General features: G+C 39.0%; 1 protein-coding gene and 1 pseudogene across 2 annotated transcripts; one reads left to right on the plus strand and one right to left on the minus strand.

The window, feature by feature from the left end:
- Nucleotides 1-2,210: 2,210 nt before the first annotated feature.
- LOC144653182 (tolloid-like protein 2) lies at nucleotides 2,211-11,071 on the minus strand (annotated as a pseudogene). The gene is made up of 5 exons (XR_013570693.1): nucleotides 10,913-11,071; nucleotides 9,998-10,030; nucleotides 7,053-7,415; nucleotides 5,602-5,943; nucleotides 2,211-2,496 (listed from the first exon to the last, which is right to left on the minus strand). The product of XR_013570693.1 is annotated as a tolloid-like protein 2 (transcript).
- A 1,928-nt stretch (nucleotides 11,072-12,999) lies between these two features.
- Nucleotides 13,000-27,252, plus strand: LOC144653190 (neuropilin and tolloid-like protein 1). The gene is made up of 4 exons (XM_078513138.1): nucleotides 13,000-13,285; nucleotides 21,763-21,792; nucleotides 25,778-26,137; nucleotides 26,756-27,252. The coding sequence occupies exons 1-4, from the start codon at nucleotides 13,237-13,239 to the stop codon at nucleotides 27,010-27,012; spliced, it is 696 nt and encodes a 231-aa protein (XP_078369264.1). The 5' UTR covers nucleotides 13,000-13,236; the 3' UTR covers nucleotides 27,013-27,252.
- The last annotated feature ends 608 nt before the right edge of the window (nucleotides 27,253-27,860 follow it).

Genomic DNA, 27,860 nt, shown 5'->3' on the forward strand with positions numbered 1-27,860 from the left:
ATTCATCACCTTACCTACCAAAATAAATATTCAAAATCTGTAATTGACTTGCTTATTAGTCTTCTTGGAATTCTGTTTCTCCGTCGCAGAATAAGCTGCACGCTGACAGACTGGAAACTAGTTGGCTGGTTGAGGAGTTACTCCTTTTAGTTGAAGAGTGTCAAAGTTCTGCGAGGTTATTCCAGTGCATTAGTTCTATAAGCTCTTGGAGTGATTCATTTTCAGTGACAGTGTTCTGAAAATTTGAAAATCAATCGCAGTTTTCTCGGTATAAAAGCGTCATTATTCACGATTTTCAGGCTGATGTGGCTCGTTAACCGCCGTTGTAATAAAGTTCCGCGCGAGTCTCATTTCGAGCAAAATTTCTTTGCCAGATTTAAAGGTAGGAAGTGTGCATTTGACAGGAGTCCAATTCGGTCTGTAATCATACGAATGATTAACAGAATCGTACGGCCGCATAGCGGGAGTCCGTCATGTTTAATCACGAGCATGATTACTGACAGAATTGGACGACACCCACTGTGACAAAATCTAAATCCAGGGCGGTTTTTAGGAATATTAAAGAGTATACAGTCACAATAAGGAACCATTATCTGCATCAGAGCACTTCTCTTTTGCGCATGACTGAGGCGCTGAAATAAAGAGCACGCGCATGCGCATTGTTATTAGATATCTTGTTATTGGACACTTTAGCTGCAATTTGGTAGAAAATAAGGTGTGCTAAGAGACAATCAGATTGGAGAATTTTTTATGAAGTAATGAATAATTGGGAAATAGAACCATACGAGAGTCATACCAAGCGGTAAATGTTTTGAAGGGTGGGATTTGAACCCAGCTCAGGCCCAGTGGTCAAGTTATGTTTAAAAACATTACCTTGACTTTGCTCTTGTTGGGAAGGGGGGGGGGAGTGGGAGCAAATCCATTTCTTGGACTGATTTACTCAATTTTGAGCTCGTTACTCGGTGAAGGCAATGTACCAGTAGTGAATAGAATTAATCACATTTAATTAAAAAAATACACTTAAAACGGACTTCATTACCTTCTTTGTTATAATATAATCTTTTACATGAGTATACACATCGACATGTTACTTACTATACTTTCTGTGAAACAAAGAAATAACTTTTTGAATTGTTGGAAATAATCTCACTGTCATACTCCTAACCGTAAGTACCATATTATTCCCATTATGTTAAATTGTTAAAGAGAACTTCAGGATTTTATTCATCACCGAGCTGATATAATCAAACATATCAGCTAGTGATTTGATCATTCGTGTAGTTAACCGTTTTAACTCGGTAACATGTCAATTTCTGACTATTCTAGATCTAATTACAGGGGAACCCCGATATAACGATATGCCAAGGGAGCAGTAAATTTTTTTCTTTTTATCGAAGAATCTTTATATCGACCTCCCGATATAACGTATTGGCCGAAAAATAATCAAAAATTTTTTTTTTTCGGGGGTAAACCTAATTTTTTTTTTTTTTTTTCTCTTTTTTTATTATCTTAAAAAAATTTTTTTAAAAATTTAATTTTTTTTTTTTTTTTTTTTTATTTTATTTTTTTTTTTTTTTTTTTTTTTTTTTTTTTATTTTTTTATATAATTTTTTTTTTTTCCCTTTTTTTTTTTTTTTTATTTTTTTTTTTATAGAGTTTGGGCTACATTTCTTGCTATTTTAAGTGTTTCTAACACAAACAACCTGTACAACAATTGTACATTTTTCTATGTTAAATTAACATTTTAAACAGCAGGCTTTTAATGGCTGTTGAACTGCAATCAAAAACACATTATAACTCATTTGATTCTGTGACATGTAATACGTCTTCTAAGATAATCGCAACCATTAGGGTCTTTTTTTGTTCTGATCCAAAGCTCAGTCAGTTTAAAATAAGAAAACTTTAATTCCCAGCACCTCGATAATGGAGGCAATGATTATCTAGAGGGGTCCCAAGCCTTTACTTTATTCATACATACTTACCCCGCTAGCTTAATACGGCATCGTATTTATATAGTAGGTCATAAAGAGATATTTTATAACTATCATACGATGCAGTGGCAAAAGTTATAAAAGGAACAGCTGAACCTCCCGTGAGCCGAAATTTTTGGCTATAAAAAAATGCCCTTCAGGGGAGGTATCCTCTTACGTGAGGTTAATAATGCAATGTGGTTGTTGTTGGTGGCTGGGACACCTACCCGAGTGACGGAAGGTGTTCATTGGCAGATTTTCGACTGTAGTTATGATACAAGACGGGTCGTCAACTCTTAATTGCCCGAGTAGTTGGACGATAAACTGGTAAGTTGGCTTCACTGTGAGGTCCTGAATCTGATAACTGAGTGTCGTCATTCAGTAGAGACATCTGCACCACAGGAGCCCCATTCCCCGGGGAGGACGAGGCGGCGACGTCGACGCATCAACACAATGAAGGCGACTACAAGGGTTACGAGAAGGATTCCAAAAACACAGGGTACCACGATCACGTAAAGCTTGATCTCTGAAATAACGAAAAATGATCTGGGTGAGTTCAATAAGCCGTTATTTGATGAGGTGTGATACCCAAGGAAATCAAGGTCTGCAAGTCGGTGTTATCAAAGGCTACGGCCGGCTGATAACTCTTGCTTAACCTTTATAATCCTGGATATAGATTGTGTTAATTGTATAACTGCAAATTGTTACAGAAGAGATTATATTTAACACGACTTGTGGGTAGAGTTCAGGGGTGGATCCAGACTAGTTCAAGTGATTTGCACAAATCACTCAAATGTTTCCAAATATTTGCGTTTTTTTATTTCTCAGGTTCTTTAATAAGTTCAAGAAATCAATTAATTTATCTTTCTTGTTTTATTGTTTATTATAAAATAAAACAAAAAAGCGGCGTATGTCGTTATTCCGTCGAATACACAGCAAATCCAGCCCTTCCCGGGCGATTCGACGAGTCTCCGTTCGCGCACTTCCGTCCTCTGTTAATACTTCCAGATCAGCGAAAAAAATTCGTAGGCACGACTGGAAAAAATTTGTACGCAGTGGGTGGGACTGGGTGGTATAGGGATCTTTTCACGAATCACTCAAAACCCTCTCCGATTGGCCAGAAACACTCGCATTGTCTTGCGAAACACTCAAACTCGGTTTTGATTGGCTATCCAGGCCGCAAACTACCGTGCAAACTAGTGACAATCGTATATAAAGGGAAGCCTCTCCCCGAAAGTCCTTCGTTTGTTCATGTTCCGACAAGAGTTCATGGTAACTTGCTGCGGAGGAAGTCAGGATTTCAGGGATTTTAATTCATAAACTATGATTCGAGGCGATCCAGTTTGAAAGAGAATTGGCTCAGTGCGATGTTGGCTTGGTTTTCAAGGAAGTCAAAACATATTCGGACCAGTACTAGCTCAAGTTCATAGAGAATGTGTGGAAAACAGGTGAGCTATAGCCTATTTGACTTCCCAGCGTCAGTTGAATATTCGAATCTAACTGTCATTCTGTTTTGTGTAGAGCTGGCCGCTGAAAAAATTCCCCTGGCTAGCATAATCTAAATATTTTGATGGGTCATTATGTTTACCGTATGTTTCTTTTGAGGTCCATTGCGAGCGAAATACGAATAAACCTCTCAGACAAATTGTAGAAGTATTATAGCTACAGTCTGACATTTTCGACGTCCGCCAGCGGGAAATGTTAGTTGCATAATTTAGCAGTGATTCTGTGTGATTACAATGGCGAATTTTCTCTTTGGCCTGGAGCAACTATAATTTTACCAGCTCCGTTCTTCATGTGGCTTCCTCCTGTATCGACTTTAGAAGATATTTTTTTTGGAAACTAAACTAGTGAACAGCACACTTTGCGAACGGTATTTGAGTTAGTTAGTAGTTAGTTCTCTTCGCGCCATAGGCGCATAAGGCTGTAACTGTCTCTCCCCAACTACCCCTCTCTTCCCCCCCCCCCCCCTCTTCCCCCCCCCTGGACCCCCTTTTTTTTTTTTTTTTTTTTTTCCCCCTCCTTTTCCTTTTTTTTTTTCTTCCCCCCCTTTTTTCTTTCCTTCACCTTGCCCCCCCCTCCCCCCCCTCCACTCATCTTTCCTCTCCCTTCTTCCCCTCCCCACTCCTTTTTCTTTTTTTTTTTCTTTTTTTTTTTTTTTTTTTTTTTTTCTTTTATTTTTTTTTTTTTCCCACCTATTTTTTCTCTCTCATAATTATCTTTATCTATCCCCTCCCCCCCCCCCTTCTTCCCCCCCCCCCCCACGGTATTTGAACAACTGGTTTATTCTCCTACGCGTGTCGTCCGACTGTCGCGGGACTTCTTCAGGGAGTTTTACAAATGAGAATTTATTTAAACATAGTGGAAACCGTACAAATCATTGTACGAGTTATTTTAATGGATTTACGTATAGGAAACAAGTTAAATATTTACGCAAGGCTTTGCTGAGTCAGTGTAGCATATGCGTGACATAATTCTGTTGTGACATATGCGTGACAAATGTTATATTTTTGGGGACCTCAGATTTAGTACTAAATTGAGTTCCAAAATAATTTGGGCTGTAAAGGGTTAAGAAACAGGAATGATTTTTGTACAGAATCATGTTTTCTGTGAAGGTGATGTTAATGTGTCTGTATGGCTTAAAGTACTCTCAGAGAAATGCAGCAAAATTGAATTCTGAGGACACTAAATTTCAAATTTTTCTTGAGGAAGCATGCCCCAACCCCCCCCCCCCGCCCCCTCCTTAGTTAAGTTGGTGCAAATCAATCATCTAAAATCCTGGATCCACCCCTGTCAGTTATTACGATTTCTGTTGTCCGTGGCTTAGCTATACTGTAGTGTCCGTCAGTCCTGTCAGTCAGTTTTTTTCGTTTATAGTTTCGCCGCCTTTTTTCACACAAATTATGTGTCAGACGGAGCAGACGTTGTCGCTGCCCTGTCGCTTCGCTTTGATCAGAACTTTTTTTTGGAGTCAATAAAAATACATTGACGTAATTAAGAGGAGTTTTTGGGGCGGTTGTGTTAATGTTTCCAACACTACCACTTCTTTGAAAGAAGACTGTTGAACGAAAGATATGCAAAATTACGATTGACAAGTAATTCAAAAATGGTGAACAAAGTTAAGCTCTGGTTCTCATATAATCGCCCCGATCGTTTCAATCGCCTCTGTAACTTCAAAAAGTTTTCTTGCGATCGGGGCCATTATATGAGAACATTACACAGACGATCGCTAACGTCTGCGGCGATTGGAGCGATCACGATCGCTTGGATCGCCCGTGTTCTACCTTCCAAGCTTCTCTTTCCCTTCTTCGCCGTTAAACTGTAATAATTAAGAAGATAGGGCGCCAGGAGTTTTGCTCTTTTTTTGAAGGCTGCCATTGTGTTGAATTTAGGGCTAAAATGATTGTTTTTCGTAGGTCTTCGCTCATACCAGACGATCAGGACGTCTCAGAACCCCCAATCGGGACGTATGAGAATCCCCAATCGCTTCCAATCGCTTCCAATCGCTTCGATGGCCTCCGATCGTCTCAGTATTTGCAAACGACCGATGCGATAGAAACGATCGCGGCGATGACCAGCCTTTATGCAACCGTACAATAAATCCCCATTTATTAAGGTATTGAAACATTACCTTTTGAGACTGTAGCCTTGAATCCTACGCTGTCGCTCCTATAGTCCCGTTTCAAAGTCGATACAAATTCCATCCAAACGCGGTTTCCTGACGTATACAAAGTACCTGGATTACTGCAGTATTTTCCTATTAGTTTGCTTTGACTGGAAGGACCATCTCGCACTATCAGAAAATCACAGCTGCAGTCGGCACAAAAAAACATGTCAAACTTGGAGAATTCAATTTTGATGCGATATTCCGAGGGAGCAACCACTGACCATAGGAAATAAGAATTCCTTGGGTATTTACCAGGAAAATTTGGACTAGAAATCTCGCCGGTTGATGTTGCCGTCAAGTCGATTTCTGCAATAAAAACACCAAAAGACTATCAACAAGAATCGACCAACATCAACAGCGAAATTACAAAATACAACATTCAACAGTTAGCGAAAAACTTAAACAAAATAAAATAAAACGGGCATTTGCGGTGGCATTTCCGCATAGTATCTCTTCATCCACTGTTCCTGATCGAATTGAAATTTAGAAGTGTTGGTTTTTGTGGAGGGAGGAAACCACAGAGCCCGGAGAAAATCCTCGGAGCAAAACAAACTATTATTGGAGAAGAGTTATGTACTAATCATTTGTCCATTTTGAACCCGCGGGAGTAGAATGCGTAGTTATCCTGTGCGCAATATGCAACGGTTGGGGATAGTACTAGCTTCCACTGCCCCCCCCCCCCCACCCTTGGGGACTGGATCGATTAAAAAGATAACTACGATACGAAATACTGCGATATCCCAATCACCTTAAAATGGAAGGAACCACAAAACAATAGAAAAAAAAACACCTGACAGGGGTGATAATCAAATAAAGAGTAAGGGCTTGGTTGGTCGGCGAGTGAAACATACTTTTGACGTCTGGAAAATATTGCTTAATCGAGAAGCTTGACTCTACTTTCGAAAGGAAAACAATGACGCCTGTTATATACATAACCAATATCTCCACTAAGGAATGACACTGTCTCATGCAACTTGAGCCTGTGTACAGCCGTCCACATCCTTGTAGTATTGCTACTCCCCTAGATGTAGCAGAGTATTCCCAGACATAAAATTTGTAATGAATAAAATTGAATTGACGTTTTACTTTACGCCGCAGATTCTGGCATATAATCGTAGCGATTCCCAGGTTAGCTGTCGTTTACGAACAACTGTGTAAGATCCTCTTTTCAGATTTTTTTCCCCAATAGACCATATTCGTATTCACGGTATTGGACTGGAACTAGCTTGCAATGGACGCTCATGCGGGGGAATATCATTAAAAACAGCTTCATGTCATTTGCATTTGAAAAGAAAACCCGCATTAGCCTCCATTGCAAGCTAGTTCCAGTCCAATACCGAGAATACGAATAAGGCCTATTGACCTACAGATTAATAATTTTATATCATATTATAACAATAACATTTCATTCATACTTCCTTCAAATGGCCACGTTACATATTCAGCGGTGAACCAACTGTCAGAATCGCTTTTCGCTTGAATGAAGTTGACGTGCAAAGTGCTTTTGTTGGTGGAGATTGGCTCTGGTATCTCACTTTTAGAGTCGCAGAATGTTTCCCAGGGCGGCTCGTTTTGATCAGCCTTCAGTTCTATGCGGGTACAGTCACTGCATGTTGAACGAGTTCTGCAGTCCTCAATGTTGTAAAATTTAAAATAAAAAATTATTCGTACATCCTTGGGAACAACGATGGACCACGTACATATCCCTGTTTGACCAGGGTCAGGGCTGCTCAGTCTACCGTGGGATCCCGTGAGAACTTCAGTTTTACTATTGCAAGCTACCGAGAGAAAAAGAGAAGTGTTAATTAGCTGTCTTACTAAACAAATCAGTTTATCGTTCATGCTGAATCTATAATTGCGCCTAAAAAGTATCGGTGCTTTGTACTTTGTTACTTGTTTTCGCGGTAACTTAATTTCACCGAAAATGGAACGGGCATATTTCTCAAAAAGGAACGTTTAAAGGAACTAAATTCGCGAAAATTTGTAAAATTCTGGTCGACTATATTAAAAAAGTAAGTCTCAAAATTGGCCCAACTGATTTTAATTTTCCACAGTAATAGTTTCCACTGACACTGAAGAAAACTATATGATAAAACGAAACTTAATTAAAACAGTTTGACATATTCCTTTTTAACAAAGTAGAGCTAGTTTGACGACTGTATCAAGATATTAAATTATGTAGTAGACTGACGGCAACGGTGAATAATTCCACGGGTCTTTAATTTCGCGATGTTTTGAAAATCGCGAAAATTGAGTCCCGCGAAATTAAGTAACAATAAGATATTTACTTTTCGGAGCTTTTGATAGGAAAGGAAATGTGCAGGTGTATCTTGAGTAAACAGGGAGGTAAGGTAAAGGGCCTGTTTATATGAAGGTGGGGGACCCCGGGTAGGTGAGGTAACCCGCCTAGATGGGGTAACCCGCCTTTCCATACAATCTTTCATTTTTTCTTGATCATGTTTACATGATGGGGGGGGGGGGGCTCGACTAGGCGGGTTGCCCGGCCTGTCGGGTAGGGAAACCCTCCCAGCCGGTTTTGCGTTTTGCCATGTAAACGTTTCAAGGTAGGGTAACCCGCCTACTCGGGGTTGACTCGTGTTTAATCTGAAAGTACGCCAAATGCAAACCGGCACACAAGATATGGCTGCCTACGGCTTCAGATACGGCTACTAACCCGGCGAGCTTTTCCTGTAACTTATCTGCCCGATGTGGAACGACAGTGCAAAAATTGCTTGGAGAATTAAAAGTGAAAGTTAAGGTATCAGCCACCCTTCAGGACCGTTCGCGCGCGGATCACTTTAGCGCTTGTGTTTTTAATACAAACCCCTACAAACCATACATTTTCTGAAAGCTTAATAGTTCCAGATTATGGATTTTTCCTTCAAAGTTAACAAAAACCTAAAAAAAAGCGATAGCGAGACTGTTTTGCAAAAGTATGTGTCTGTGCAAATCAAGCTCCAGTTCCGCCGAAAATAAGCGGAAGAAAACGATTAACACCGCATTTGCCTCTCAACAAGTTCCACTAACGAGTCTCACGCTTCGATTATAAACAACAATGACTTCAACGACTGCTTCGACTACTTTGCCTTATCAGTAGAAAGCACAAGATGAGAGAAATCCACCGCAAATATCGAGAGCACTGTGAGAAAACACTGTGAGAGCTAATTGTCTTCCCAACTGAGAACACAACGCAGTTAGCCTGCTCGAGCCCGGGCCTGGCTGGATCCGGAGTACAGGGCACTAACCATTAGGCCACGGCGCCTCTCGGATGCACAGAAAACAAAGACGATACCGTAAATGATCTAATAAACGCCCGGGGCGTCTATTAAATTTTGGGGGTCCTAGGGGAGACTTTAAATAGATATGAGGCATTTATTAGAGGGGCGTTTATTTCACTTTAACTGTGACAACGTCAACAAAACAAATAGGATGCGTAGTTTGCTAGCGGAGAAAGATGCAAGACACAGTAGGAGAGAAGGAGACTTATCTAATCTGCGCTGATGCAAAGCCTAGACATGTTATTCATAGTTCGATATGATGTTTTCATCGTCATCGGGTCAACTATGTTGGCGTTGTTGGCCTCTGTGATGTCCGAGTCAGAAACAAGAAACTAACTATATTGCATAATTTTACTCTATGGAGCACTTCCTTGGTTTTTGAGGTGATTCTTGGAGGGGGCGTCTAATACAAACTTTACACTTCAGGGGAGGCGTTTATTAGATACGAGGCGTTTTTTTGAGAGTGGGCGTTTATTAGATCTTTTACGGTATGCAGAAAATTAAACAAGTCTGGAAACAGTCTTTTTTTTATCTGCTTAGTAAATACTTCATGCCGTCTGGTACATATGGCCTCAAGTAATACCGGGCAGCTTACTAAGAAATGAAAACAGCCAAGTGGTAGTAATAAACGAACAAAGAAGAGAATTGTTGAAGAGTGGTGGAAATAGGCTAGTTTTGAATTACGCTCTACTGATCCTAAACAAAGGAAATCAGTGGAGCGTAATTCGAAATTAGCCTATTGAGGCGGATTTATTAGTACTGGAAAAATACTTTTTCATGATGCCACATCCGCGACTTTTCAGTGAGCGACACAAAATCTTAGCGAGCTAGACTACGAAATTATTTTTATAGATTATATAAATTTTTGTCAACGCCCGCGTCTTAAAGACAAAGAGAAAACAGCTGGAAGCATATCGAAACTCCGCTCGGTACAATTTGCGAAAATGCAGTTTTTGTTAAACTCATTTTATTTTGCTTATTTTATTTTTTCTTGTTCGTCTTTTAGTATCGCGCAAAAGAATGATACTGTTTGCATTCCCTTTGAGTTTCTGAAAAAAGAAGAAGGAATAAACAGTGCTTACCTCTAGAGCTCACTTCAGCAGACAACAAAAGAACTACAATTCAGGAATAAAAAAGTTATTATAATTTGAAAAGGCTAAAAAGGATAAAAAGTCATCATCATCAGCCTAAATTTGTGTTAACTACCATTTATGTAGGAACCTTTATAGGCCAACCGGGAAAAAACTTTTACTGTTTTACGGGTTTTTACTGTATTAACATAAGCATTAGTAAGTGACACAATTAACAGACTTTCTGTCACGCACCACCTGTCAAAGAGCGTTCTGTTATGCAAATTAGCGGCACTCGATGAGCGCTGAATCTTAGAGAAATCTGTGCATGTATGAAATACACAAAATATACATACACTAACAAACAAAGCAAATTCCTTTTTTCAGTTTTTGCGGACTCGCAGAATCCACAAATCACGCCCAATGAGCCTCCGTTAAAAGTAAACCAACAAATCAGCCGTGGTTGTCAGTTTCACGCTCGGTCACGCTACAAAGTGTATTGCTTTCATGTGAACGACACGAAATTAAAACTGTTGACAACGTTTAGATCGAAATAATCGAACCAAACATGAAAACTTCAGAAAAATATGGATATGATATCAAGTCTGCGGACTCCATTATTTTGCCCTAATTGGCAGTATGATTCCCTCTTACTGGTGACATGCAAACATCTTTTATAATATTATTGCTCCAAGACTGTCAGATCGAACGGCGCTTGATCGACCTTTCACTGTCGCCCGGAATGTGAAGCGTTTTGAAATAGAATTACCCGAGTATGTCAGTTACTTTGTAAAACGATAAGCGATCGAGACAAAGTGCTGTTCAAAAGCTGTGTTCGTTGGAAAACCCTTTTAAGCGCCCGTTTCAGTTAGTGCATTTCAAACCTGCGGTCAGTCGAATTAATTTACTGTCACAACATTGACTCACCAGCAGCTAAAACCAAAAGCATGTCGTTTACAGCGTATGTGAACCGTAGAGTACCTCAGCAGCAGCGATCCTCACCGAACTGGCAGATTAATCTTACCCCTCGTGCAGACTGTGATACTGAGGCTACAGCTTAGGTGAATATGTTGATAACCATCCCATAGTAATTATTGACAAATGAGTTTTGCTAACCGGATTTTCTTCCCATGATGCATGCCGGTAAGGACTGCGGAGTCCGTGCAGGACCCAGCACTTCTACTGCTAGTATTTTCAGTTATATATTTGGGTTGTAAAGAATTATATTAAACTCTATAGGTTGGTAGTCTGTACACTTTCTATACGAATCCTCTAAGCGAACACCTCCCGGCGTAAGCGGACAGGACTCCCAAGTGAACACTTTTTCCGGATCCAAGGCCCTCCAAGGTAAGCCCGCCGTCTCCTGTTTTCGACGGTTGCACTCAAGCTACAACTAGACCCAATGGTGTCTGCTTATGGATTGGTCTAGTTGTAGCTTGAGTGCGGAAGGTTGTAGACCAATGTAGTCATTAAATTTGTACATTCTGACTGGCTGGCTGGCTGGCTGGCTGGCTGGCTGGCTGGCTGGCTGGCTGGCTGGCTGGCTGGCTGACTGACTGACTGGCTGACTGACTGACTGACTGACTGACTGACTGACCGACTGACTGGCTGACTGACTGGCTGGCTGACTGGCTGACTGGCTGACTGGCTGACTGGCTGACTGGCTGACTGGCTTACTGGCTGACTGACTGACTGACTGGCTGGCTGGCTGGCCGACTGGCTGAATGGCTGACTGGCTGACTGGCTGACTGACTGACTGACTGACTGGCTGACTGGCTGGCTGGCCGACTGACTGACTGACTGGCTGGCTGACTGGCTGGCTGACTGACTGGCTGACTGACTGGCTGGCTGGCTGACTGACTGGCTGGCTGGCTGGCCGACTGACTGACTGACTGACTGACTGACCAGGGACGGTGGAGTAATTTTCCAAGTGGGGGGGCTGACTAGTGACTTGAAGTGGGGGGCTTAAAAGACTTTTCTCTTAGTAAGTCTTTATTTTTTCGGCAATTCTGGGGGGGCTAAAGCCCCCCAGCCCCCCCCGGCTCCGCCGTGCCTGCTGACTGACTGACTGGCTGGCTGGCTGGCTGGCTGGCTGGCTGACTGGCTGACTGGCTGACTGACTGACTGACTGTCTGACTGACTGACTGACTGACTGACTGGCTGGCTGGCTGGCTGGCTGGCTGACTGACTGACTCATTGGCTGACTGACTGACTGACTGACTGGCTAGCTGGCTGGCTGGCTGGCTGGCTGACTGATGACAGAGACTGGCCGACCCAGGTGGAGAGGGAAATTTACTGCATATTTTTCTGTTCGCAGTGGTGAAAACCGAGAGCGTTCAAATAATTGGGCTGGTCAGCTATCTGTCTGAGCCAAGGAGAATACCTCCTCTTTCGGGGTTGGGGAGTGTGGGGGATTGGGCACTTTCCAAAAAAAAATTCCTGCACGGAAAAAATGGCTAAAAAAAATCCTGTAAGGGGAGCCATGAGTTAAAAACATAAGAAAAATCTTTAAAAAAATTATTGCACATTGGAAGGTGTAAAAAATAATCTTGCCCCGAAAAATTGCCCAACCCCCCACTCCCCTTATAGTAAATAATAGTCCGTCCCTTAGCCAATAGTGTCCAAGAAATGAAAAGTTTTAATGTAAAAAAAAAATAAATGTAAGAACGATGCTAATGTTTATAGTCAGAGATGGACAGCGTATCGTTTCTTGCTTTCGCCGTATTGTGATCAAATATTTGTCGTGTTTGCTCACCGTCAACCCTAAAAGTAGCCGCAGTCGATTAGGCTCCGACTGTAGTGATTTGACTGATAACATTTCGGTATTTTTGAATTGTTGTCGCTTATGAGAAGTGGTCGCATAGGAAGAACAGGCCAGCTGTCCCGTGTACTCAACCATCAACTTTATTTAAACTCTATTATCAACTTTATTTAATCTTTGTCTACAGACGTGACGCAGTATTGTGTTACACTATTATAAGTTATATTAGGAAAATTTAAAGACAGTCTTTTGTTTAGTGAACAAAACAAAGAACGAACGAGCGAACAAAACGACTTCAATCAGCTTTAGTACTTTTTGTTCGTTGCAGTTTGCGCAATCGGATTTCATTCAGTACGGTTACTTGTCGTAACTCTTGGGTTGCAGTGGTTGACAAAAGAGATCGAATCGCGAATATTTCTGCCGCATGGCCGTCCAGTGCTTGGCGGCGGTTTAAGCCTCATGCATTTATGCCGGAATACCCACGGCTGAAATGTTTTGTTCTGGGAACTGTGCTTCATTTCTTGTGGTGTTTCTTGGAGGTGAGTCATTATTGTCATTTAAAGCGATTTACACATAACAGCCCCATTTTCGTACACATATCCATAACATGAAATGCTGACCCTCCACAAGTCGATGTTATGTTAACCCCGGCGGGATTAAACCACGACTCGTGTTTGGGATGTTAGTGACTATTCAAATGCTTTTGCGTCAAGAAAACAATTAAAGGTACAGAGGTGGAAAAATATATTTTACTTGTAGAATAACTGGAATTTAAGTTTGGCATAACACAAGGCTACTTCAAGTTCCATTTGATTTAGTTCTTCGGCCGTGTCTACTAAATCCCTACGAAAGCAATTACTATAGTACATGTCTGACTGTCGTTATCTAACGAAGAAAAATGTCTACAGTAGCCTGAAGTTATGTCAGTAGTCTTCGTCCCTTAACCCAAACCCTGGGGTTAGGAACTTAGGAACTGCCTTTTTGTATTACAGCTCCAAAATAAATTGTCACGCAAGCACAGATCAGTTTACTTAATAGTGTAACGCTATTTCAAATTATAATCATTTCATCGGGCATTGTGGGTATTTTGCAGGCTAAAATGGAGATTTCAGCGGGCTAAAATATATTTTCGCCCGCTGCCGTGGACCAATCAAAAAAAAAAAAATAAGACCCCTAATTAATTCCTCTTTTTTTTTTTTTTTTTTTTTTTTTTTTTTTTTTTTGGGGTTAAAAAGAAAAAAATAAATTTTTTTTTTTTTTTTTTTTTTTTTTTTTTTTTTTATTGTTATTGTGTCGCGATGTCAAATAGGCCGTGCATTGTAAAAAGTAATTATTTTTTAACTTCATGTAGGAAAAATGCTCTTGTTTGCAAAAAAAATAATCGAAAACTGCGTAACGAATAAACTGCCACAGTAGAACTGTTGCAATTCAATCTTTTAGAGTTTTCAGCTAGAGGTCAGTCGGTTGGATTTATCCAGGCATAACTAATCGATGACATCAATGACATCAATGAAATCAATGAGTAATCAATGAGTAATCGATGGGTAATCAGTTGATTAGTCATTGATTATTGCCGATGATCAATGAGTAATCGATGACTAATCGATAGGCCACAAAATTTTTGGTCATCGATTAGTCATCGATTGCATCGATTAGTCATTGATTGCATTGATTACTCATCGATATAGTCTCGTGGTTGAAAACTGGAACTTGTAAAAGTATTTCATACTCAAGCTTGTACACGCCATAACAATCCCCGGGTAACAATCTAACAGTACGTGAAAAAAGTACAGACAGTAAAAGTGCTTGCAGCTGTTCGGGTGCGTAATGTAAGTGCTTATGACGGCTGTCTCCCTAAGCCGCGAAGCAGTTTTACTTTGCTGACAAACATCCACCGAACAAAATCTATATCCACGTAGTCGATTCTTGTCTTCGTACTTGTTAGTTTCATTTCCAGACTGGTTGGTTTTCCTGTTCAATTGTTTTGTTATTAAATAAAGCGTTGAGTATAGTGAAATTTTGAAATATCATCTGTATTTGTGATTAGCCCTTCACGTCTTGATATGCCGGAAGGTTATTTGACCTTTTCTGAGGACGTAATTTCGCCAACAAGAATGCCAGTTATAAAGCAAAATATGACTAACATAGATAAAAAATCACAAAAAGGTACAAGAAAGCAAGGAATGTGTCTTTTCTGTGCAGTATGATAGTTGATGAGTAATCGATGGGTCATCGATGAGTAATCAATAACATCAATAGGTAATCAATTACATCAATGAGTAATCGATGTCATCGATGAGTAATCGATAGGCCACAAAATTTTTGGGCTTCGATTACTCATCGATTACTCATTGATCATCGCCAATAATCAATGACAAATCAACTGATTACCCATCGATTACTCATTGATTACCAATTAATGTCATTGATCATCGATTAGTTATGCCTGTATATATGTCGTATTGATGATGGAGCTCCCACAAGGGCCGAAGGCGCGCGCGCCCGGAGTCGCTTAAAGGGACACTGTCACAACTTTCACTTCAAAATCGCAAGAGCCTAAAGACATATGGAAACTACGAATAGTGGTCCAATTTTGTTAAAAAATCACTGTGCCAGTTTACTGAAGCGATAAACAAGCAGTATTTTGGTGATGCCATCAGGAACTTTAGAAAAAATCAGGCTGATGTTTTTAAGTTTTGTCCTCGTCGACTGGAAAAACACCTAAAAATTATTATGGGTCCCTTCTTCCTTCAACAACAATTTACGTTATATCTTCATCTTGATGTACTAGGTGCATTTCATGTTCGAGAGGACATTTTTGCCAATTTCAGTGACAGTGTCCCTTTAACTCAAAAAAAATTTGTTGAACCCATCAAGCTGAAAAATTTTGGCTTTCACGGCAGCGTACACCTCGTGATCGGCCGCTCATATGGATAAGCAGAATAACCAACACATTGTAACCAAAACAGCGCCTTGGCTACCGTTACCTAAATAAAGCTGGTGTTGGGATTCTATTCAACAACAACTTCGAAATTAAAATCATAAAAAATTTCATTGACGTTGAAGGTCGTTATATAATATGCGATATAAATGCAAATGGAAAAAATATAACGTTGATCAATCTTTACGCTCCAAATGAAGATGACCCAACTTTTTTTGAATCTCTTTTTGAACATGTTGAAGACTTTCAAAGTGATGACGTCATAATCGGCGGCGACTTCAACCTCGTTCTGGACATAGAGAAAGATAAGAAGGGTGGTACCTCCAAAACACACAATAATGCAAAAAAAAAAATCCTGCATGAGGAAGCAGAAAACCTCAATCTCGTAGATGCTTGGAGAATTTTAAATCCGGACGAAAGAAGGTACACCTGGCGCCAAAATCAGCCGGAAGTCCACTGCAGGCTAGACTTCTTTCTTGTAAGCCAAAGTTTTCTGAGTAATGTCAGTTCTGCGGATATCCTACCAGGCTTTAGAACAGACCATTCAATAATAACGTTAAATATCTCCTTACACACAAATCCAAGGGGCCGAGGGTTCTGGAAACTGAACACATCACTATTAGCTGACACCGATTATATCGATCTGATAAAGATGACTATTCTACAAACACAAAAAGAATATGAAAATGATCCTACAATTAGCCCAGCCCTGCTTTGGGATATGATCAAAATGAAGGTCCGAGAGAAATCCATTACCTTTGCGGCCGGCAGGAAACGCAAAACCGTATATAGAGAACAGATACTTGAAGAAAAAATTGCGACACTTGAAAAAGAACTAGAGCAACCTTCAATGCGGTGAGGGTAAAAGGCGGAATGAGTTTGCGGAATGGCATGTGGCATGACTTGCGGAATGGCATAATTATGCGGAATGTAATTTACGCGGAACGACTCATTGAAATAAATTATAATGAAAAGGGCGCCAAAATTTTAAAAGAGAAGCCGCCTTGTTAAATCGCTGCTGGCTCAAACTACTAAGTATCAAGGACTGAGCAGTGCGGTATGGACAAGGAAACTTCCATAGAACATCGTTGTAAAGATCATTTCAACGTTCAAATCACCGATCTACGCCGAATAGAACCACAGAAATTATTTTAGCCACTTACCGTGACACTTCCAAGGACTAGAAATATCGACTATATATGCGTTGCAAAAATAAGCGACTGAATCTTGGCCGAGTAGTGAACAAAAACTCTCGTCTATTTGCCTTAAAGAACAGAACGATATTCGTTCTAAAGCTACGTACTTCAAGGCAAGGCAAACGAATTCAACCCATTTGAAGTAAAGTTTTTTAAAAGACAGTGCATTGAATGAAAGCAAGTGACCTGCCCGCGAAATTAGTGTGTGACAGTGTCACTGCCGTGTTCCAGGAATCGTTTTTTTCTAAATCAAAACTTGCTACGGGTGGGAGAAAGCTATTGGTTTCATTGATGACAACTCCTTTTAGTATATTTCTAGCTTGTGACGGCCGGATGAAAAGATCGTGACACGGCTTAGTCTCTGCTGGTGTGACACTAGCAGTCACACTACAGTAAAAACCCGCGTGTAAGAACCTACTTTTTCAGAGTTTGGCAAAACAGGTTCTTGTATTATGGGGTACTTATTGACAGTTTAGGCTAAGTAGGTTCTTAATTAGGTTCTTAATTTCTACAGAGTAGACATTGTTGTTGATTATCAGAAAACAGTATAAAATCTGGTCTGTTCTTTATTATACATATTTATTAATGTACCCATGTTGCCAAAAGTCCAACAACGTTAATTGATCAATGATACAGTACTGTATATAACATCACCTTTTTGGTTTTTGGTAAATTAAATAGTTAAACCATACATATAAGAACCTGTTGGAATTTGTTTGGCTAAACAGGTTCTTATATTTTGGGGTATTAAAAAAGGAAATTTCTGCCAGAAGGTTCTTAAATCCCTAGGTTCTTACACGCGGGTTTTTACTGTAGTTTAGTTACACCGCAGTGGATTTTATCGATGTGTGTCTCGTGATCTTTGCGGTAAAATTAAATGTATATTTAGCGGATGATTTTCTTTTCCTAAGAGAAAGCCAAGTATTCATAACAAGTAGGCAGTGATAATTACTCGCCGCATTCCTTATCGGAAAATCTGCAATGCGAGCCGGCTAGATTTGAAATACGATACTTGTTTTTACCATGCAGCCGGTGACTCATGAAAATTTCGCTCTACTCGATCGGCGGTAGGCTATCGCTTTTTTAAGTTAGTGTTAATGTCTTCCACTGAGTTTATATAGTCTTCGTAATGGCAGGCGAAAAGCTAGTCTTTACGCAGCCTGGCGTTCGAGACGAACCTGGAAGCGTTGCGTGATTTCGGCCCGAGCGGCTGAGAAGGAGACCAACGAAAATGAGCATGGTTAGTAGACTTTTAATGAAACAAATACGCCGTAGTGTTCTAAATCACTCTGCTTTGTATCCTGTACATTACTACATCAATCATTCAACACGTGATGGATAAGGACAAGTACCTTCAATCGATTGTCATCATGTTAACCCGCAGTAATAAATAATACGGCTGCTCATAAAAATTGGCGCGCTTTTCAGTATAATTTATGTCAATGAGTCATTCCACATAAATTACATTCCGCATAATTATGCCATTCCGCAAGTCATGCCACATGCCATTCCGCAAACTCATTCCGCCTTTTACCCTCACCGCCTTCAATAAGCACAACACATCGCAATAACATCGCAAGCGAGCTTGAATTGCACAAAAAAGAGTTAGAAGAAATAATTAGAATCCGTACCCAAGGGGCAATAATCAGGTGTAAAGCCAAATGGTACAATGAAGGCGAAAAAAATACCAGATACTTTCTGAACCTTGAAAAGAGATAAGTCACTGATCACGATAAGTCAGCTCCAAACTAATGAAAATGAATTTGTCACCTCCGATACGGACATTCTCGCTGAATGCGAAACCTTTTATAGAAATCTTTACACATCTCAAGAAAACACAATAACATCAAATAATGAATTTTTTAAATCTGCTAACGATACTATACTGACCGACGATGACTGTGCCAGCTGTGAGGGTAAGTTAACAGAAAAAGAATGCCTTGAAGCCCTCAAACACATGGACTCTGACAAAAGCCCAGGAACTGATGGCCTTCCATCCGAGTTCTACAAAACCTTTTGGGACGAATTATCTTCTATCTTGATTGACGCCTTGAACAACGGTTACAACACAGGGCAACTTTCGATTACACAGAGACGAGGAATAATTAAACTTATACCAAAAAAAGATTCAGACCCACATTTCATTAAAAACTGGCGCCCGATAACCCTTCTTAACTGTGATTATAAAATAGCCGCGAAAGCCATCGCAAATCGATTTAAAGCTGTTATACCAAATCTCATCAACAATGACCAGACTGGCTTCCTAAAAGGACGATTTATAGGAGAAAACATCCGATTGATAGACAATATTATTGAATATGCTTCACAAAAAAACATTCCAGGCTTGTTACTTTTTATAGATTTTGAAAAAGCGTTCGACTCACTTGAATGGCATTTTGTCGAACGCACGCTCAAGTATTTTGGCTTGGGCCCTTCCTTAATGAACTGGATTCGAACGTTTTACAATAATGCTGAAAGTTGCGTTTTAAATAACGGCTGGTCGAGCAATTTCTTAAAACCACAAAGAGGTGTCAGGCAAGGCTGCCCGCTTTCGCCATATCTCTTTATCTTATCAGTCGAAGTCTTAGCGAAAGCAATCAGGTCTAATCCAAACACAAAAGGCATCTCTGTCAATAACACAGAAATTAAATTAAGCCAATATGCCGATGACACCACCTTGATTCTCAACGGTACTCGTAAATCTTTGTCCGTTGCTCTTGATACGATCAATAGTTTTGGCAATGTGTCCGGCCTTAAACTTAATGACAAAAAAACTGAAGCTCTGTGGATCGGATCAATGACGGGAAAGAAAGAAAAAATCCTCCCGGAAATGAATTTTAAATGGCCAGAAAAAAAAGTTAAAGTCCTTGGTGTGTGGATTTCCACTGACCCCACCATCACGCTAAATATCAATTACAATGAAAAAATGGAGAAAATTAGAAACGTTCTGAATTGTTGGAAACATCGCCGCTTATCCTTAATCGGCAAAATTTTGGTTATTAAAAGTCTGTTGGCTTCCCATCTAACATATATCTTAGCTCCATTACCAACAAACCAAAACGTCATCCGCGAAATAAACGACATTTTTTATAGCTTCCTATGGAACAAAAAAGGGGACAAAATTAAGAGAACAGTGTTGATAAATGACTATGATAAAGGAGGTCTAAAAATGATTGACTTAGCATTATTTAATAAGTCAATGAAATCAACTTGGATTCAAAGTACCTAGACCCTTCAAACCGTGGAAAATGGAAAGAATTGTTTGATCTCGAATTTGCCAAATTTGGAGGGAACTTAGTCTTCAAAGGTAACTTGAGCAAAGCGGACTGCTCTAAAACAATACAAGTAAAAAACCCTTTCATAAGAGAATTGCTAGAAGTATGGTCGGAAGCCAGCTTTGAAAATGTCATAAAAAGCAGACAACACTTTCTTGAACAACCTCTATGGCACAACTCGCTGATCAGGATTGATAACAAGCCAATTTTCGACAAAAAGCTCTTCCTTCAAGGCGTCCTCAAGGTCAAAAATTTAATGAAAGCAGACTCCTGCAGCTATCTATCCTACAAAGACTTCACAGACGCTTACAAAATACATATCGATTCTCTAAAATATTACGGAATTATATCTGCTCTTAAAGATCTATATAAGCATTCAAATTTACCAGATGAACCCAAGGATCCAGTCGCAACCGAACCTTTCCTAAACCTATTTCTTAAAAGCCTTAAGGGAAACAAGGTTGTCTACAAAAAGCTGCTTTCTTCCAAAAGTGCTGTACCAATAAAAAGTCAAACAAAATGGAACACCAATATTGCCCCAGAGAAACGCGGCACTGACGTGGATTGGAGAACCGCTTATACTTTGGCTGCCAGGTGTACAAAAAGCACAATGCTCATTAATTTTCAATATAGATTTCTGCATAGAATACTTCCTACTAATTCGTTTTTAACAAAAATTGGAATTAAGGAAGACCCAAACTGCACTTTCTGTAGCAATTGTGTTGAAGACCTGATCCATCTTTTTTGGCAATGTGAAATCATTAAACTTTTTTGGTGTAAGTTAACTGAAACACTTCAAAAGTCTCAGTTAATACCTCCAAACTATCCCAAAGACATAACAATATTTCTGGGACTCAAGTCTGATACTTCAAATTTTTCTCCTCAACTAAACTTTTGTTTTTTATTAGCAAGACACTACATTTGGTGCTGTAGATGTAATGACAAAATTCCACATGTAAAAACGTTTCTTGTAATCCTTCAATCACAATTTAATATTGAAACCCATAAACCCAAATCCAATCTGATGAAATGGGAATCTTTACTCCCTCTCCTAGGCTCAAATTAATTCATTTAATTTAGATGAAAAAATCGCTTTATTCCTTCATATTCTTCCCAACACCCCAAGACGTTGAGGCTATCGTTCTTTTTTTTTTTTTTTTTTTTTCACTGCCCAACAAAATTTCTGAGTTATACTTTAAGATGAATTGCAAAATATTTCAATATACATATATTTATCTTTTTGTTATATGTCAAATAATTAAGTAAGTAACATTAATATAATTGAAACTGTAAGCTATTTTGATTGTTAGCAATTGTAAGCTATGTTGTATTGTAAGATTTTTTCGTATTGTGAACAAGTTAGTGTTGATAGTTAAGTGATAAGTGTTGTAAATAACGTCAATATTGTAAGTAACGCTAGTAAATAACGTTAGTATTGTAGCGGTTGTAAGTAAAATTGTAAGTGATGTCAGTATTGCAATAAAAAAAAAAATAAATAAATAAATAAAGACATCTTTTAAATTAACATTCTATTCCCAATTTTTGCCATATATGGGGATTTAATGTTATAATGAAATATTTTTTTTGACTGATTTGGTTTTCAGTTATCCATTTGACCGAGGAGTTCACTACAGGTTAGTAAAGCAATACACACAGAAGATACCGTTACTTGCACACACCTGCTTCGAGTATTGTTGTCCTAGGGTAAAGCGGAGGCCACAGTGAGCCTTCAGAGCTGCAAAGGGCTGTAGTTCAGTTAAATTTGATTGCCTATTGATTCCGCGATGGGCTCGACACAACATAACGACAGCACCACCTTTGAAGCGCCTTCTATAATGCCCATCCCCGGGGAGTATTTCCGAACATATTTGTGGCCACTGGGGTGTGCGATTTTTGCCACCCCATTTCAAGACCTGACCCAAAATTTGATACTGTATTTCTGACTACCTAGGAACTGCTTCGATTTCGCATTCTATTGTTTCTAAAAATTCAACTTTGGATTGATCAAAAGTTATAAATAGTTGATTGTAACTTTTCAGTTACGAAAGAGAGCTTTCGGTCAATGCGCTGCAGTTCGCTTAGAAAAGACTTTTCAATTGTGGGTTCCGAAAGCGATCGCGATCGAAGAGTATGTGTCTCAATTTTTGCGCATTCTGGTGTTATCAGTTTGTCACACTTCACTGATGCTTAATTGCCATAGCTTGGCCTCTATTGTTTATGACAGCGGAGTTTTGAATTAATTAAAACGCAAGCGGGAATTTTAAATCAACTCATGGTGGTAGAATCAGACATGTTGAAAAATATAATGCCTCCAACCATCGGATTTGCATGAAAAAGCGGCAAGTAACTCTTGAAATGATACTTATAAAAAGCCATATGAATGCTTTCCTGCTTAGTTCTTTTTTCTCGAGATTTTCAATCCCAAAGTGTCGATCCCATACACGCAGAGCTACAAAATAGCTGCATTTGAGGCCAAAAAATATAATACTTCCCAAACAGTAACAGACCTAATAGTAGTCGCATTGTCCTTATTTACCTTGTTTTTACAAAAGCCATATGAATGGTAACGAGTATTTAAACTGAACCGTTTTCTTGTAAAAGTAGAATTCTCGAGCAGTGCTGACTGTTTTTGGCCGACTTTCTTTGTTATTATGTGTACTTTGTCTAATGAGCTTTTGAATATTCGCGCGAAAATGGCTTCAGAAGTCCCGGATGTGTCACGGCATTCTGGGCGATGGCGTAATTATCTGAGAACTGCTTCAAAATTTTATTTTTCGAATAAATTGCACTTGAGAGATGAATAATAACAATATACTAGAAATAGCTGACACTAGGTTGCCCCCGAAGTTTCGACGATGTTTATCGGTTTTTCTCTGCTGTTCATCCTTTTCTACAATTCAGACATTTTATTAGAAATTAATTTTCTATTTTGGATGATTATTAATTATGATACGGTAAATCATTTAATTACAAGAACGCAACAGCTAGACTCAAGCTAGACTTTAGAAAAAGTCCGTCGTCTTTATTAATTTAACACGGTCGACCTATCGCGACTTGCGTGGCTCGTTTTCGCGACTTCGTCGCTTTGAATGGGCCGCTTTGCGGGCTCGAATCTAACACGCCTGCCGCGAGTTTTAAATAATCACAATGCATCTCGAGATCTCTTTTGAATTTCTTTTCTTGATGCCGCATAAGTTTTCTCCATTCAAGTAGTTTGTGCCTGGTAAATCACGGTCAGTTGGACAAAGGCTTTCTTATCGTAAATCACGCTTCATGACAACGATCAACTTTTTAAAAGGAAAGGATACCGAAAGAATTTCTCACCTTTGACAATGAAAACGCTTGACTTTCTCAAAGTCGCTCGCTTCTGGTTTCCGGTTTCGCCTGCCGCGAGTCTTAAACAATTATCTCGAGATCTTTTTTTTAAGTTTCTTGTAAATCTCGTCCGGAGATAGACTGATCAAGGCTTTTCTCCGTTCAAGTAGTTTGCGCTTGGTAAATCGCGGTTTTGGACTAAGGCTTGCTTATCGTAAATCGCAGACAAATTTGAAGATATGGCTTGATATGTTCGTACGTGTTCCTAGACATATTTCTTCTTCGGCCCCTCAGATGTAAAAAAATGTGGATTTTCTTACTTCTCTGCGAGTTACTTAGTTAATTATCGCGAAGTGTTTTCAACAATTGCATTGCTTTCGGCTTTTAGACATTGTGAAATGAATAGGCCTCGAATAAAACCTCAAATTATCTTTTTCAAAATTCTGCCCAACTGCAATCAACGTTTACAAGCGTCGTTTGTTTGCTTGTTGTCATCCGTGCACGTGCTCATGCTTGGGCTGTCATCATTACCCAATCATCGTTTACTTGCGTCATCATTGATCAATCACCGTATGTCGGCATTTTACAACTCCCGATACCTACTTGCGCACTTTCAGCTTGTCGGCATTTTACAACTCCCGAGACTATTTGCGGGCAAAAATTGATCAAATCGAGATTTTTCCCGGTATATACTATATATATACTCTATATTCGCGCGGATTACAATGATGCCTCCTCGGGTTTTGGCCTCTGGGCCAAAACCCTGCGGGGGAAAAAATACATGTAGTTTTCTTCTCTTTCAAGAATTAAACCTTATTATTAACCAGAGTAGCGAAAATAATTGGATAAAAGTTGACACTGGCTTAAAATATGTACAGGACATTTCGGCTACTGCTGTAGCCTTCTTCAGCAACTATGTAAATTTTAAACGGCGTCCCTGGTGTTATAAGAATCAATCAATCAATCAATCAATCAATCAATCAATCAATCAATCAATCAATCAATCAATCAATCAATCAATCAATCAATCAACAACTTTATTAATGTGTCGGAGAAAAACTAAAAATGCATAAAAAGGTGATAATGAATGTACAGAATTTAGAAAAAGGGGGAGGAGGTTGGAATTTAAAACGCTCAAAATATAAAAATACATGCGGTTTCTTTTCTTTCAAGAATTAAACCATATTATTAACCAGAGTGTACAAACCAGAATGGTAAGATTTAAAATTATAAGATAAAAGTTGACACTGGCTTAAAATATGTACAGGACGTTTCGGCTACTGCTGTAGCCTTCTTCAGCAAATATGTAAATTTTAAACGGCGTCCCTTGTGTTATAAGAATCAATCAATCAATCAATCAATCAATCAATCAATCAATCAATCAATCAATCAATCAATCAATCAATCAATCAATCAATCAATCAATCAATCAATCAATCAATCAATCAATCAATCAATCAATCAACAACTTTATTAATGTAAAAGCTCGTCTAGACGGGTAACGCGCGCGTCTTGTGCTCGTCTTTATACTGGAGACGCATAACCAGACGAACAACAAAATGTTTGCCCGAGCTCGTCCAGACGGGTAACACGTCTCTAGTATAAAAACGGCCAATTTCTTTCCATTGTAGTTGTCGCTTTGGCATGTTCTTTGATGCGTGTTTTGTTCTTTGATGCGAGGTCTGGCCAATGTAAACACACGCACAGACATTATCGACCGGTCGTCAGTTTAGAGACAAAGACTTTTCCTCGAAGCGTGGCATTCAGTCCGAGATGGAAACTCTATTAATGAACACATAGCATTCCCGAACATTTATAAGAACCTTAACAATTTTTAATTGCATGCCACCCCCTATTTTTATCCTTTTTATTCGCATTTAAATTCCAACCCCCCCTTTTAATTCTGTACATTCATTATAACCTTTTTATGCATTTTTAGTTTTTCTTATAACACCAGGGGGCGCCGTTTTAAATTTACATATTGCTGAAGAAGGCTACAGCAGTAGCCGAAACGTCCTGTGCATAATTTTAGCCAGTGTCAACTTTTATCTAATAATTTTAAATCTTATCATGCCTGGCTACAAACCAGATATTTTTAAACCAGAATGGTCAAAATCTGTATCCTGTTTCGGACCAAATCGACTCAAAAACCAAACCCTTTGACGCTGTCTATACCTATAAAGATTATATAAGGAAGTTTCCGCCTCCGACTATAACGGAAATTACTGTCCTCTGAGAGGAAAGGTGCTCAGGCTGCGCATTCTTGTAGAGTCTATCTGAATTTGTTTCTTGTTATTTTATTAGAAATAGACTTGAAAGATGTGCTAAGCGATGTGATCAGGAGTCCTAACTTTCCGAACTCGTACCCACCTGGTGTTGAATATGCCTGGACTGTGATCGCACCAAAAAGACACAGAATAAAAGTAAAATTTAACGCTTTTAAACTTGGTGAATGTAGCAGCAGAACCTGTAACACTTCATTTGAATGTGACGTATTGGAGATGTACGATGGTGCACGTAATACAAGCAGATTGATGGGCAAGTTTTGCGCCAATCAGGGGCCACCTGGTTTCTATTCTAAAGGAAACTCGTTGTGGATCAGATTCAAGTCAAGTAGCAGACCGAACAATGGCTCTGTTGGATTCGAGGCTATGTTAAGCACAGGTATGGATGGATTCGGGTGGTAGGGATGCGAGGTTAAATTAAAAAGGAATTCCTTGAGATACTAAAAAAAGCATCTCATTCTGTAGAAGGGGAACGAAGCTTATTTCAAATCTGTAATCAGATAACAGAGCTGAAAACAGACGCAATGAATTTTAATCGTCTAAAGAAGTTTTTGATCAGAATAACAATCAGACAAAAATGTGCCAGATATGCATATACCTTTTTATATGATCATATTTCTGTCGCTGAAATTTTACAGCGTTTCCATCTTTGTAGAAACGGATAGATGGCTTTTGTAGTAGTGATTTTACAATGACTGCGTGATTCGTCCTTTCTGTTGGGTCGAAACAAATCACGTTAAGGTCGATATGTATGAAAAAGTGTACTGCTCATAAATAATTGTTTCATTCTCAGGTCTACCTTTGGAGCTCGTAATTTAAGAAAAAAAAAGCAAATTTGACCAAAATATCTGGCCCCGAAGAGAAGACAATCTATCTACATCGAGTTTAAAAAGTCCCTGCATCTTGGTAACGTTCATCTTTTGTACATTACAAACTAGATGATATCCACAATATTCATTTAAACACAAAACGCAAGGTTTGGATTTGTTATTTGCAGAAAACATGGTGTTAGCATTACTTCTTCCCATCCTTGGTTGCATTTTATTGCTGTCCATTATCGTCGCTGTGCCAGTGGTGGTTACGTGTAGAAGACAAAGAGTAAGGAAGTCTTTATCCTCATCTGATAGACTATGCAGAAGCGAGACTGACTTATTACCAATGAGGAACAGAACTAACATGGAAGGACGTTTTTCATCGTCAGAGCAAGAACACTCAATGCCATTGTTGTCTCGTGGATCTGTGGAACGGCAATGAAGTCTTGTACACACTATTTATTACAACTGAGCAATAACTTATCCCAATGATTGGAAAGGCACTGAATGATGTTTATAGTTAAATTGTGTTTTTTTTGGGTTAGAATTGCGTGGTGTTCTTGAAATATGGAGAGTGTAAAAAACGCTCTAAATGTAAACAGCAAGAAAAGAAAGAAACAATGAATAACTTGATTTAAGTGCCTCAGTATTTAGCTTGAGGATTTACCTTGCACAGCTAATTGTGAACACACTTTGAAAACTAAAAATTACATTGAAATTACCATAAACTTACAATAAAAAAATCCAATAGTGGGAATAAGAATGAACTGAAGAGAATGAAGTATTAAGAATGAGGAATTGAGAATGAAGAATGTATTATTTTGTTATATGTTAAGATTCGAGTTGCATTCTTTATTTTGGGTTTCTAACCTCTTGCTAAGAGGGGAGGTACCAAGTAACTCTCTTATCGTTCCAGCAGCTTTAATTAATTTGTTATTATCAGCTTCCAGTACTACGATTGCAGCGACAAGGCTAGAAAGCTTTGTTTACACTAAAACAAACAATTTTACTAAGTGAGTCTACACTAACAAAATTCTGAATAAAAAAATCAACATTCAAGTTTACAATAAAAACAAGTTCTTTGTATCATATAGACTCTTGGTTTTAGGCCATCGTAACTTGATTAAAAATATAATACAAACAGCGGTGATAAACATTATGAAAAATGCTAAGAGTTTTTCATAATGTTTATCACCGCTGTTTGTATTATATTTTTAATCAAGTTCTTTCTACGTTTGTAATAACAGTAAAATGGTTTAAATTCCGCATGCAATGCAAACAATACATCTA

The sequence above is a fragment of the Oculina patagonica genome, chromosome 5 (assembly GCF_052425735.1).
Source record: "Oculina patagonica isolate OP01 chromosome 5, crgOcupat, whole genome shotgun sequence".
NCBI classification, from domain to species: domain Eukaryota; kingdom Metazoa; phylum Cnidaria; class Anthozoa; order Scleractinia; family Oculinidae; genus Oculina; species Oculina patagonica.